This window comes from Pseudomyrmex gracilis, unplaced genomic scaffold, assembly GCF_002006095.1.
Source record: "Pseudomyrmex gracilis isolate BER0280 unplaced genomic scaffold, ASM200609v1 scaffold_55, whole genome shotgun sequence".
Lineage (NCBI taxonomy): Eukaryota > Metazoa > Arthropoda > Insecta > Hymenoptera > Formicidae > Pseudomyrmex > Pseudomyrmex gracilis.
This window is the reverse complement of record NW_018020639.1, coordinates 535,489-550,777: the sequence shown is the minus strand read 5'-3', so window position 1 is coordinate 550,777 and position 15,289 is coordinate 535,489. Positions and strand designations below refer to the sequence as shown.

At 43.8% G+C, this 15,289-nt stretch overlaps 1 protein-coding gene across 5 annotated transcripts in view; it reads right to left on the bottom strand.

The window, feature by feature from the left end:
- Window positions 1-15,289, bottom strand: part of LOC109853826 (teneurin-m) — a 535,016-nt gene that overhangs the window by 200,482 nt on the left and 319,245 nt on the right. For 2 of the 5 annotated variants that reach the window (XM_020426320.1, XM_020426321.1), the window contains exon 1: window positions 13,851-14,382. The exons of the other annotated variants lie outside the window; for them this stretch is intronic. In XM_020426320.1, the coding sequence (XP_020281909.1) occupies window positions 13,851-13,863 (13 nt within the window). In that variant the 5' untranslated portion in view covers window positions 13,864-14,382. Of the gene's footprint in view, window positions 1-13,850; window positions 14,383-15,289 lie in introns of those variants that run through there. 5 annotated transcript variants of the gene reach the window in all.

Below are 15,289 nucleotides of genomic sequence, written 5' to 3'. Positions count from 1 at the left end.
GAAAGTGTTAACGGGCGAAAAAAAGTGAGAAAAAAAGTGCGAATATATTACAATCAACGGGGCAAAATAATAAAGAAAAAAAAAAAAAAAAAAAAAAAAAAAAAAAAGGACTTTCCTCACCCCACGCCTTTTTTCCGCGCGCGCGCGCACACGTGCGGGGTGGCGGAGAGAAAAAACGCGTCCGACTCGCGTTTTTATCTCGGCGTAAACGCGGCTTTAATTTCACAGTCATTACCGTTATTATTTCTCTGCGTTCGACCAAACAATTTACGCGATGAATACAGCCGCGTATACAATAACGCGCGGAATTAAAAAAGGGATCGACAACACGTAACACGAGCAAATATTTCCATAACGACTTCCATGCCGGTAACACGGAGAGAGAGAGAGAGAGAGAGAGCGTGAGCGTTATGCCCAGCGCGTTATGTGTCGTCAGAATCGAACATTGGGCTAATTAAAACTTTATTTATTCCAAATGTATATATAAAGATCTGTTTTAAAATCGTCATGGAAATAAACGCCGATTATTTGCTCCGGCGTGTCATCCGGGCGTTTCGTCGTATCATATATAATAAACGAATATAATAAAATTACGCGTCGTTAAAATAGAATTGTGTCTCTCGTTTCATCGCGACGATCAACGCAAAGAGAAGAGGGGGGAGAGAGAGAGAAAGAGAAAGAGAAAGATGTGCGGTCGGAGCCGAAGAACGAAATTTTATCAAGAAAACCTAGCTAGCGAGATAAGTTTTTCTTTATGCCATCATTTCTCTCTCAGTTTTTCAGCTTTCACTCTCTCGGCGCGGAGCGTCGAAGTCGCGTGATCTTTTTCCTCGGCGATCGCTGAGTGGATGCTCTCTCTTTCTCTCTCCCTCCTTCTCTCTCTCTCTCTCTTTGCGGCTTTATTCGCGGCAACGAAGGCCAGTGATTAGAGGTGATTCCATTTTTCCAGTTCGCCCTCCGGACTACCGCCCGAGTTCTCATTATTATAAAGTCACTAACGAACCGAGGAAGCGCCTCGCGGACCATCCAATTTCTCTCGCTCCTCCTTTTCTCACGACTATCCTCTTTCCTAAATCCCTTCTTTTTTCTCTTCTCTCCCTCTCTCTTTCTCCATCTCTTTTTGTTCTCTCTTTCTTCGCCTTTCTCTCTCACACTCTCTCTTTTCCTATCGTTTCACGGACCAAATCGATTCCCCTTACTACTCGCAATCGCAAACTAGAGATTGAAGCACTTAAGCTACAAAGTAGTAGTAGTGACGGCTTTGAATCGCTCGCTTAAGTAATCGTAACACGTAATATTCTCAACTTGGCTTCCGTTTGTTTATACACCTGCCGCAAACTTTGCTCGCATACTTATAGCGCACGAATAGCACACGAACGGTTTCTGTTTTGTTGGCACGCGGAGAGAGAGAGAGAGAGAGAGAGAGGCCAGTACTCTATAAATACCTTCGGAAAGTTATAGATTGCTCGATAAGAAGTTGTCGAGCAAGTAACTTTCTTACAACACCTCGCGCGACATGTATTATGTCATAATTTTTGTTTTCCACTCCGATCATTATCACTGTTACGACTTTGTTATTATCGAAGATATATAATCGACTTTTCCGTCGAATCGCAATCATCAACTTTCTTTTGTCCGGTTATACAGTTTACTTTGTGCGGGTAACGTGTAATGCGGTTTTAAACGTAATTACGACGATAAAGGAAATAACAATGAAAACATCTTTCCGAGTAAATTAAAGTAAAAAATTTTCGAACGAAAGAGCCCGGTGTTCCGACAGTCGAGAAGAAATTTTCATACAATTGAGCGCGGATTCGATGAAGTTATCCGTCTGTTCGCATCACTTTCAGACGAGAGTTCGAATTATCGACTTTTGAAACGCGGTAGTTCGAGCTATTCATTAGCGGTGAGAACTTTTAATACTCACTTTTATCAATAACATCAATTCACCGGTTCGTTATAAAAATGTACTTGGCAGGACCGCGACTTTTGATATTTTTATACGCGCCGTGTCCCCGATTGTATGAAGGATAATATAATTGAACTACGAGAATGTGCTTGAATATTGTTGAAAAAGAAAATGTTATTTTATACGGAAATCGAGAAAATACAAAACAAATACGAAATCGTTCGAAAAATATAAAACTGCCGGTTGTGTGCGTATCTGAATGTGAAAAAAGAACGGAAGAAGAAAAAAGAAGATAGTTTTCCGAGTTTTTTTTCTTTTTTTTTTCTTTTTTTTTTTTTAGTTCTGTTTAAGCGATAATAAAAGAGCAGCGGCAAACTTATTCGCGCGGAAACAACAAAGTCTTGAATTCGAAGCTTTCGTAACAGCCAGGAATAATAAAGACTACCCAAGGTAAATGTTTTCACGACGGGTAAGTACGTGCGCACCATGAATATGCAAATCCGCAACAAATTTCCCCTCCTCGCTTGCCGTGCGCGCCCACGAAACACCTTTTTCTGGTTGCCTGATTAACACCTCGTGAAAGTAAAATCAGCGAGTTAGCGATTCTGACTTCCGCCATTACGCGCCCTTATCTTCAATTCAATACGTTCCGCTATAATCGATTAATTTCGTCACTTAAAATCCCCGTCTTAAGACGAGCGACTTTCTTAATTCGCCGTATAGCCGTTTCGTCAAGCTGTTTTTCGCGCCAATGATGTTTTCTGTAATAACTTCCGCGACGTTACGAAGCTCTTTAGCCATATCGAAGTAATTTTATCTCTCTTCGTATCTCTTCTTCGGGAGATGACGTGTTTACTTTGAAACTTCTGAATCTCCGCGCGCGCGCGCGCGCGTATACTTTCTCGCGAGAGAAGACGCTTGTTTTTCGCGTAATTATTCGACGATTTTACATCGCGTCCTACTTATTGTTTCTCGTATATTTCCTCGAGAAATAATAAACTGTTTTGTGTCATCTCTCTCTCTCTCTTTCTTCCTCGTTCCCGGTATAAGATCGTCAATAAAGGTTTCAACAAAAAGTGCGAGTAGAGCAAACCGGTTAAAAGATTTTCGATGCGTTTCGTTTAACCTCGCGTTATCAGATTTCAAATGACCGGAAATACATATCTCTCTTCGTCGGATGTTCTTCGCGGCAAAAATACGCGATATTATCGCGCGGAGACTGATACTCTACATGACTGATGATTCGACACGTAGAAACCGCAGCTCGTCTATTCCAAGGCTTCGGGATATAAGGTTTTGTAAAAACCTTCAGTGCCGCGCACCGACGTTTCAGAACGTGTTTTATCGTTGCCGCTCGACGTTAAAATAAAGTGACCGCGACGCAAAAGCTGTCGCGTCCTGCCCCTCTTCCACTCTCTTTTAGCCATCCTCCTTTTTCAACCGGTCCTCCGTCGGCTCATCCTGCCTGCGCAAGCCTCGCTCTTGCGTCGAGCTCCGTGCGTACACGGTCTGGGATATTGTTTTAGGGATGACGTTCGAGCATCAACTGAAAATAGACCCGCTGTCGTGACACGCGCACTTCTCTCATCCTCTCCCCTTCTCACTCTTTCTCTCTTTGCATCGTCGCCTTCGCACTGTGTGGCCACCCTCGGCATACGGTACCGCTCCCGGCCAATGTCCGCTTCCCTTTCTCTTTCGGCTCGACGCGCGAGCATTGCATCCCCCGTTGCCTTTTCGCAACGTTTTATGGCAATACTAAATTTCGATGGGTACGCGAGGCGAAACGATATCAGGCGATTTCCACCGGCCGGCGATACCGGACCGGCCATTGTCGCTCGAGCTATCAACAAAATCCGTTTCGCGAAGTAAATCGGGGGATACCATCCATCTCTCGTTTTCTCGCTCTTTCTCGCACACACTTTTTCATCGATCGAAATTACACACACACACGTACACACTCCGAGCTGTGTCATATTATTAATATATTTTATAATATATTACGTTTTTTTACACACATTGCACTATAATATATCAATATTTTTTTACATTTTTATAAAATTGTATTATATATTTATATATGTATATATATATGTGTATAAGATATATGTATATGTATACGTATAAAATACAATATAAAATACAATTTTACTATATGAGTTTCTGTATATTTATTTTGATAGAAGTCGTGATATCTCTAGAGAGAGAAAAAAAAACGATTATTGTTTCGATTTCGAGAAGGTTTCCCTTCGGAGGAATTTGGCCGTAGAGATGCTAAGGGTGACCCCCGTCGGAAGTGACGCCTAACAACGAGAAGGAAGGAACCTACTCGTTTTCCCGATCGCTGCAAAACACGACAGAGATTTATTAAACTCCCCCGAGAGAAACGGAGAAGGAGCTGAGCGCGAGCAAACAATAAATTCAGGTTTAAGAAAAACAGGATACGATGGTTGGAGGAGAATGACCGCGACCCGCTTTAATTCGAAAACACCGCCCCCTTCGTTCCGCGCTTAGGGTTGATTTGTGACTCGAAGAACGAAACGATTTTACGCCATTTCTCTCCCTTTGCCTCCGACTCGCCTAAATCACGGAAGAATCGAGATAAAGATCTCGTTGAAGTTTGACATCTTCACAAAATAATAGTAAGATAGAACCAAGTTATCTCAAAAAACGAAAAACATCTGTCAGATGTGACAAGTGAGAGATGCGTAAACGTCGTTTTTTGTATTTCTAACAGCGAGTTTTACGCGTTAAGTGTTAAAATAGTAATTACGGAAAATAGTTTTCACAGATATACACACAAAAAACATCTTACATCTTAAAAAAAAAAAAATAGAGTTCAAGATCAGTAATAGTTTTTCTACAGATGACTTTTTTGAAGACTTCAAGATATATAGAGACGCATAAACAATATCCACAAAACAATATTATCTTTAATTAGAGATCGCAAACAATCAATTCGAGGAAAACATATACATGATAGCGCCAACCTTCCGGTCGTTTCTCGCGCATCAATAATTCAGTAGATAGCTGGAGAAGATTTATACCGTGCGAAATGACACGATTTGTAATACACGTAAAAATTATTCCGACACTTTTGAACGCGAGAGCGGTCGTTCGCGCACGCTTGCTGACTTCCGCAGGGAATATCATATTTTGAAGCTGGAAATGTGACAGTAAACGTATAACGTTCGATTGCGTATAACGTCGATTGCGAACCGGCGCGCAGCAACTCGATGTAACGCGCCATCGCCTTTCGTTGCTGCCGTGCATTTCCATTATTGCGCACTTAAACGTGCCGAAACAGAAAATTCGACACAATACGATTATAAAATTTTCGATGCAATATTATATACGTATATATATATATATATATATATATGTATGTATGTCGTATTGGTGTATTGGCCGTGCCTATCGGAAATATGAGAAACATACATCTGCGCCGACACGAATTTTATTGTACCGCCTCGCCGTGCGAAGCGAAAATAGTTTGTCGCGAATCGCTGCAGCGAAATGTACTGTGTATCGAATTCCAATTACTCAACACGCTCCGCGCGCAGGCGAGTTTTTATCTCCCTCAATGCAAAACTTTACTTTTCTCCATTGAAATTCGTATCGCGCTTTAAAATTTAATTGCATCTTTATGGATACCGCCAAAACGAATATTTTTATATATCAAAGTGAAGCGCGTGCGCACGGGTCCGTTGAATGCAACTCATCGGTCATCGTGCGCTCGCAAATAAATTCTCTAAGCTCGTACACCGACGATATATATCACGCGATATATCATTGTACACAATTAACGTACCTATATGTGTATTTTTTTTTTTTTTTTCATCGAAATGCAAAATAAAAAACTCAATATGTAAATCCACTTCTGCTCGTCTTTGCATTCCTACAATCAACCGCATATAGAAGTAGCGTTCTACGGATAATATTGCGGCAAGCAGTTTTTTTTTTTTGCGAATGCTGACACATCGCCGTCGTGTCATCACGCGCCGCGTTCTTTTTCGTACACGTGGCTGACAATGCCTGCACGTACAAGGTGACGCGCGTGCATGGAAATTCAAACACGCCCTATCGAGCCCTATCGCGCTCGGGCACCTTTAAGGCAACATCTGCGGCCGGCCAACGTCTCCGGTGCATCGGACGCGATAAGGCTCGCCCGGGATATCCCCGGCGATCGTCCGTTCTAATTAATCAGCGATTCGTTAAAACCGTCTCCATCTAGGGTCGATAACGCTCTACCGGGTTTGCGCTCGGAAGAGCTAGAGAGAGAGAGAGAGAGAGAGAGAGTGGGTGAGAGCGGGTGACAGAGGGGTGGGTGGTGTTCAAATCACAGAGGGTGGATCGGGAGACAGCGGAGGGTGCTGGAAGAGAGGGTTTGGCCGGAGGGCGTAGCACGGGTTGCGCCGGGCTATACATTACGAGCTTTAGTAGGGTTTAGCCGTCGCTATATACCGTGTCGCGGTCACCATTCCGGACCACCTATACGCACAAGCAGCGTGCGTGTTGTCTATGTCCATGAACACATGGACGTTTATATACGCGCGCTCACACACGCTCACGTACATATAATCCCCGTATGGGATTCGATGGCAGTACGTGCGTAGGTCAGCGCACATGTGTATACGTGGCGAATGCGTGTACACGCGTATCTGCTGTTCAACCTCTAAGTGCGTATCGAGATGTGGCGTAAACGTGTCAACGTGTGCGTGCCGCGTAGCGGGAGACGCACATGCTGCGCTCGGAATATGTACGTCGTGTGCGCGCAGCATTCACGAGAAAGACCCCGGTTTTGCTCGAGACCGTGTAGCAGACTCCGTGACACTCGACCTCAACGCTCGCGATAATGTCTATCGCTTTATAGCGCGACTGTCCGCGCTAAGAACTTATACGTTCTCGTGTTGTTGCCTCGAGTAATCACGAGTGACATATTATATACGAGAGAGAGAGTTATTGTTACGTAAAATCTCGGCGACCGAAAATACAATACTCAACCGTTGACTGTCGATAATTTATGAAGCATCTTATGCATATAATTCGCGCTCGCCGTACCGCAATAAAACCGCTTTGGCGATTCGTTCGTGGTGAGCTTTACGAGCGGAAATTTATAGAAGCGCGCACGTTGAGACGTTTAATTACGATTATCGCGCGCCGTCTGAGCTTTTCGCGCGCGATAAAAATAGCCGCGTTGAGAATCGCAAACGTGAGGAGGCCGGAGAAGTGTGATGCGAAAACGTGGGCGCGTTTAGGCGTTGCAACACACGCGGATAACGTGTAAGTGCCGATGCGCGACGGAAAGTTCCGACCGTGTGGAAAAAGCGAAGTTAACGTTTCACGAGTTCCGCGAGAAGGATAAAGAAGTTTACCGCCGGAGATAAATTCGTGACGACGGAAAAACGATAACTCGATAATTTCTATGCCGTATTTACAATCATTCTCTGTTCTTTACCGTCTTCGCGCGGTCCTTGGCCGTCGTGAACCAAAATTGCTCTCTCGCGCGGTTCTCGGTCGCTGAACCAAAACGCGATAAAACAGCAAATTGAGGGAGTACACATCACTGTATGTAACCCCGCGGGAATCAATAGACGACGTCGTTGCTATACTCGCGAGACACGAAGTCTTTTCTCTTTCGGATAATAAGATGTCGAAATATTCAAACTTCACGCTGATTCAATTTACTGATATATTCTCAAGTTCCAACTTCGCTGACTCAATTCAAAGATTTACGAGCAGAATATACAAGTAATAATAATGGATGTGAACAATATATCGGTACAACAGAGTAATGCTCGGGATTTAATGATGCAATGATAAATAATTCAAAAGACAAAGCAAAGTTTGAAGTGGTGGAAAATATTCTACAAATGAAAATAGATATCCGATAAAAGTTTTTGTAACATAGACAGAAATATCTGGCTTGCTCGCGTGATCGCAATCGATTTAGATCAAAGTTTTAATAAACGTAGCGTAGTTCTACGAACTACGTTCTCATTACTTTAATTCAAAAATACATTCATATTGATTACAAATGAAATAAATTTATTTGATACGATTGATTTTTAAGTAAAAACAGAATCGAAACCTTGTTTGTTAATACATTTAGCATTTAATAGTATACAACAAAACGAGCGTAATGTTCAAAATGCGTTTGTGTCATGTTTTTGTGCTTTGCCACATTTGACAGTTGAACGTTTCGTATTGAAACATTTAACGGACTGAGGGGAAAGTCTATTTTCACGTGTGTGTATTTAAAATGGATGCATTCTGTAACATACCGCGTGTCTGTACAAAACGGATATTATCTGGGAAAGTGATGACCACGGTTTGTTATTGTCTCCTAACGGCGCTCATATCGTACTCCGCGGAATTTAGAGCGCACGCATTCAAGAAGTCACGTTTGAAGCTCACATATCTCCTCTCACGACAGGTGTTGCTCTTCGCGCTTTTAACAAATTAAAGTGGACGAACAAAGAGAGACGTTTCCCGCGACTGAAAGAGCCGCGTGAGAAAAGAGCGAAGATGCAATGAGGGAAAAGGAGAGAGAGAAAGAGCGAAGAAGAAAGATGTACATGAACGGAGGAAAGTGGTGGGTTGGAAGTGAAGCGGATTGGCGCTAGGCGAAAAAGAAGAGAGACAAAGCATAAAGAGAAGCGTCGAGACGTCAGGCTTTTCTCGCTTGCACGGCTTCGCAGAGAGAACCACCTTGCTATTATACTGATTACATTTTCAAATGCGCCTACCCGGGGTGCTCTCTCTTTCTCTCTCTCTCTCTCTCTCTCTCCCCTCTCTCCTCTTAACATTTCTTGATTCACAGTTCTTCTTCCCTCCTAAGTCGCCCTTTCCTCGCCTCTCTCATTTCTCGTCTTTCACTACGCCGGCAACATTTACGATTCCGACATGTTCTATCCATTTTTTTCGCGTCTCTACGGATTTTATGACACTTCAGTCGCTCTCTTTCTCCCACTCCCGCCTCTTTGCCCGCGAGACGCGGTATATATTTCAAGAAATCCTCCCTTTATCTTTCTCCGGTCGCGCGTTGGAGTTTTATAAGAGCGACTTTTTTACGCAGAGATGCGGAACGGATTTGCGCTCACGGAGAGAAAAATCGACGCAGCGCAACGAGATACCGACGAATTTTCGTTTACTCCCATTTGAGCTTTGTGTGCGCATCGGGATGAGGATATCTGAATTTCTAAAAGGTCGTCTACGGAGGCGGCGTCTCTCGTCGCGCGGCGCGCGCACCGAGTCGACTCTCTCGTTCACAATGCGCCGGTAAATCACTCCCGGTGCAAGACAAAAGACGGAATTCAGCGGAAAAAAGTCGGTCACTCCAACGTACTATGGATGCAAAGGCCTTGAGGGAAGGAGGGAGAGATACGCTCGACTGATCGATTTCGAATGAATATTTACGACGGTACCGGTGGGCGCCCCACCTCTTTTTGACGCGCCGATTAGTTCTAAGGAAGAGATGCGAATTGCAATACGTCCGCCTCGCAACGCCGCTGACGCCGCCGCCGTCGCCACCGCCACGCGCGATAAACTCGAATTTGCATGAGGACTTTGTCCTCTCTCGTGCGCTTCGTACGGGCTTATGGAAATTATGGAAATTATCTGACCGATAATACCGTCGTAAATAGAGCGACGAAAAAACTATGACTAGCCACAGAGCTATAATACAATAGAAGTTAGAGTTCGCAAAAGTTATCGTGCCACATATATATGGTGCTTCGAGATATATTTGCGCTCATCCGGTCTCCGAGTGATAACGCGGTATCAATCATGGCGATAACGCGGCGGAGAGAAATCGGCTTGTCTACGCAATATTTCCGCGGCGATTCAAATGGAGAATATAAAGCCGACGAGTGTGTTACAGACGAAGAATGTGTAATGCGCATCGCAATACGCGCCGACTGTATTTGCATGCCGATAATATCGACGATGATTGGGTCGTCGACCGACGACGAGTTAAGTATTTTTAATAGGCAGTCCAAGAAAAGCAAGAGAGTAAGAAAGAAAGAAAGAAAGAGAGAGAGAGAGCAAGAGAGAGCGAGCAAAGAAGCGCGCATTGCTCTCTCGCATTCACTGAACCATTCATCAAGTGCAATTGATTGCCGCTGTAACGAGAAGTTAATCGCAGTCATTCGTTCAGGATGGAGAAATAACTTTCAATCATCTTAACTATTGAACACGCTCTCGGCGATTCGCGAACACAACGTCGGACGTGCGAAAAAATTTTCCTCGCACATGCGAGACATGTTTCGTTCGATTTTCTCGACGATTTTAACTCAAACCGGAAAACTTTTCGAGTGAAACATACGATTGTAATACACTTGACAAAAAAATGTAATATCATACGCAATTCCGTAATGTGGAAAACTAGAAAACGAAAGGGCGCTGCAATATCCTCAACTCTTTTTAAGGATTCTTTTCTCCCTTTTTCTTTTTCAAAAAGAAAAAGGGAGAGAAGAATTCTTTTTGAAAGCGTTTCTAACAAGATGCGGGACGGCTCAACGATGCAACAATTCTAAACGTGCAGTGACTGCATTCGCAATTTCCTCGGTGCGCGCTGTCCATTACGACTTTCGAAGAGGACAATGAGACTTTATGGACGATTCACCCCTGCTCGGTCTTAACCCCTTGTAGCTCCCTACGTGACACCAGCCCTAATGGTGCGCCCGAAGGCCGACACACCCCCTACGTACACCATCAACGTAGCCCGAGAACTCGACTTTGCCTTTCTACTTTATGCAACACGCACGTTGAAACATGTGTCATTATTTTTGCGAGAGACCATCTTCCTACTAGTTACCCGCCGACACGTGCGAATGGCGTTCGCTACTCGAACGTGCCGCCGGGATAATACATGTTGCATTTGTTTTCGTTAAAACGCTGACAAAACGCTGCTTTCCAACATGGCGACCCTTTAATCTTCATTCCCGTCTCGTTTGGGATAACCTCGTTTTCTCGCGCGACGACAGTTTGCTTTCTCTCTCTCTCTCTCTCTCTCTCTCTCGCTCTCTCTCTTTTATTGCCACGTGTTGCTTTATCATGAACGCCAAAGCTCTTGACATTATTGCCATTATATACATATATATATATATCATTATTATTATTATTATTTTCGTAGCGATTTATGAATAATGCTCGATAAATAATAAATCGCGTAAAGATGAACTCTTTGTAGCTCTTCGTATAATGCGACGCGACTGCTTTATCTTTTTTGGTACATGTAGTAAATTAACAATTAATTAACTATTGAAGTATAATTTTAACAAGTTGTCGTGCGCGTATCTATACAACATCCCCTAGGAAACAAATGCGGTAATATTCATTACCGTATAAATGGTGAATTTTTTTCCTCTAATATTTTCGACGCGTAATAAATATTCATTCGTCTTTATTGTGCTCGTGCATTCGATGCCGTGTGTGTCCACGATAATATTACCATCGTTAATTATAATTTGATTCAATTTCCACGTTTATAACAATATCCTCGTTAATCCGCATCATATTTTCACTTTTAATCCCGTATCGAGCACTGTCAACGTTCATGCGTTGCTGATTCCGTACACTATCGATCGTCGTATAATAATCGCGTATAATTGGTAAATTACTTGTTAAGCGACCAGAAAATTATGCCGATCCAATATGAAAATCGAGACCGTAAATATTATAGGCTCGGTGTTATATAAAATACGCATCAGGATTTTCCGGCTGTACGTAAGGGATTAAGCGAGCGTTGCGAATTATTATTGTCCATCCAGCGATCAGATTTGCAACTTAAACGAGTTCAAATGAAAAAGTAAACCGTTAATATATCATCGAAGGCCGGATTATTAATAATAATCAGTTTTTATGTAACATTGTAACGTTTATCGTGGCACATAATATCATAAAAGTATCAAATGTATACATATATGATGTTCTTTTATCAGACACACGAACGATAATTACTGATATTGTATCTAATGATTATCTAATTTCACGTAAACATTAATAACATCATTATTCGATGGTATTTCGCGCTGTTTTCAATTTAACTTATAAACGTTATTTTTATATCCGTTGACTTTGTCAACACACCCAACATGCATTATTGTAATGAGAATCATTTATTTAATATTTTTTTTGTCATATTATCGCGCACAATTTTACAAATTGAAAACAATAATCAGCAATAAATACACACGTATTATTTTCGTCATTGCGGTGTGATGAAAAATACGTTTTGCCGCGGGGAAGACAATATTTTTGAGATAGATCGGAGCCTCTGTGTGTTTCAATATCGCGTAATATCGCTACAGCCATATTAGTCCTCTCTTTCTCTCATTTTTTCTTTTTCCAATCTCTCTCTCTTTCTCTGTATGAATTTTGATATTTGCGCAAGATAATTCACATTCAGAACAAGCTCGCTCCAGTTATTTTGTGTATAATCAACGATTAAAAGTTTAAAAAATTTCTCATTAAGTCGAAATTTAAATAGTCCGTTGCATGTGAAAAGCATTGTATGTATTTCATTCGCGACTGCGATTTCAGAAGATAAATGGTATTTTCATTCCGACCTCGTACATTTTTCCTTATCAAACCGTGGCTTATAACCTCAAGAATCACAAACTCATTTAATCTACAAAAAAAAATTTCTAAAAACAGTTCGCGTGAGTACTTAATAATGCGTGAAAACATGCGTAAGAAACGTCGATGGAGCGAATTCTCGCTGAAAACCTCGAACGATAGAGAGAAAAACGACGCCTTCGTTATCCTTAAGAGACGCCGCAATCAATCTATTCCGAGGCGAGGTTTTAGAGCATTATCGTGTAGGTCGCGTGTGAAACTCACGCGAACGAGACGGAACAACCTTAGGTGAGCAATTCTTCGGAACTTTATCTGCTCGACATTTACGAGCAAAGCGGAGTCTTTTTTGGAGCAAACGATATACAACGCTCGTATATACGTCAGCAAGCTTGAAAATTGCGATGGTGCCGTCTATTGTAAATTTTATGCGATTTCATGTTCTCTTCTAAATATATTATTTTTGTAAAATATTCAATTAAATACAACTAGTTTTTTTCATTTAAACGCGTACTTTACATTACTTATTTAAGTAGATAAAAAATCTACGAGATAATGAGAGGTTTACACTCCGAAATTAAGATGCGGAAGTGAATCTCATGGGATTGTTTAAAACATGTATAACCGTGTTAAACAACATCCGTTCGTTGCGTTTTGCGCGAAATCATTTCGAGTAAACTTAAAAACTGGAAATCGCAATCCATCAGAGCTAGTCTACGCGGCACCGGGACGCAATTTCAACATATCAATAGCGACAAGGGACGGCGCGCTCCATTCCCTCCCCTGTTCGTTACGCGTTATTCCGCGCGAAAGCGGAAATAAAACGATGATTTTTCAGCGCGCGGCGCAAACGCGGCCCGAGCGAGTCTTCCCCGTCGCGGTTTTGAAACAAAATATCACTGTGTGCGCGTATATGAAAACCGAAGTGTGCAAGCCGTGATTTTTCCTCTACTTATTTTGCCGAAGCACCACCACCTGGACAAACTCATCGCCTCTCTGCACGAAGAGCGTACTCGAACAAACGCATTGAGATTCGATCCTCCTTTCCCTCTCCCCTTTCTCTCAACCATCCACATCTACGTGATCTCAAACGCCAATGACCGGCGGTGAGATGACATCCACTCTCCGACAACGCCAGGTCGTATCTGACGTGCCAGTCTTCGGAGCACCTCTGTCGTATACGGTTCAGCAAGTCGTTCACAAACGCTGGGCGTGGTGGGGAGACGCGGAGGGCACACGCGACCCACCACGAAGACAGATATTACAAAGAGAGACAGGGAAGTTAAAAAGGACGCGATACCTGAGCACGCGTTATATAGTGATTATTAAGAGCGCCCTTCGTATAATTCCCTTTCGGAACACCCACCTGGCTGGTACATCTACGGTCCTCTATGCCTATCGGTCGTACGGTTGCCTGTACCATTGCACACGAGCACTGCACGACACTCTTAAATCACCATCATCTCCGGCCACTGATCCTCCCTGCTGGGAACCCAGGCTCTTCCTACCCGAAGCCAAGTCCGAGCCGATGGACCAATCGGCGAGCGGCACCGGTTCGGTTGGGTGGTCGATCGGAATGGTTACACAACGTTAATACCGGTACCCGCGGATCCCCAGGTAGTTAAAGGGAGACCCCGCTTCACAAGGCTGAAGGACGAACGCCGCACACTCTGTGTTCCGTGCTGACGTGATGTCAGAATATCGTTTCGTACGGTTACTCTCGAATGACAACGTGAAACTCGAGACGGAACGTGCAGCTTCGAAAGTAGAGTTCGGACGGGTAGAGAGGTGGCAGAGTCAGTCGACCGAGTCCACCCACCTCAGAACGCGGAGACCGTGATATACACGACAAATATGTACTACGGGTGACACGCGTGGAATCGACGCTCGCAGTTCCAGGGCAGGCAGTGCACTGACTCCGGTCTCCTCGTTCGACCCGACAGTCCGCTGCTCTGACTCCCACGCGGCGCATGCGTGGCTCAACATGGCGACGTTGCGCCGTCGTCGTCGTCGTCGTCGTCGTCGCCGTCGTCGTCGTCGTCGTCGTCGTCGTCGTCGTCGCCGCCGTCGTCGTCGTCGTCGTCGTCGTCGTCGTCATCGTCATCGTCATCGTTGTCGTCGTCCTTCTCTTTTTCGCTTCTCCGTCATCCCTCTGATTCCCTTCCGTCTCTGTTTCTCATCGTGATTCCCTCCGATCACGCGTATGTGCAATCGCGTACGTGTGTGCTAGTACAAACGCGCCGTCGTGCTTCATCCCCTAAATCGGCACCCCCGAGAGAGCGAGAAGAAGAGAAGAAGAGAGGAGGAAGAGAGAGATTGAGAGAGAGAGAAAAGGAGAGAAAGAGAGGATCTCAGTCTCGGCAGCACCCCCGCCCGATGGAAGGGTTTGAGACGGCGCGCCGACTGCGGAAAAGGCGGGGAGGGGAAAGATCTCGCGTTCTCTTCAAGTAAGAATATAAGACCAGAAACGCGCTGCAGGTGGTTCGTACACGATAGCGATTGCCGGCATGCGCCCTTCGTTGTTGTACGCGATTATCGAGTGTCGAATGAGTTCACATGATCGAGCACTTAGTCATGGACTGACTGTTCCTCGTAACGTACGAACACACGTGACTTACACAGGTCATGAATGAGATTGGGGTTAACTACGGTGATTATGCAACGCACCATGTAAATTTCTCCCTGCCGGTACTAAATACATATTGCTTCTTAGCTCTCTCTCTCTCTCTTTCTCTCTCTCTTTCTCTTTACGAGTTGAATTGATTCAATCGAACAAATCTCGCGTATTCCGAGTAACTGTTTCGA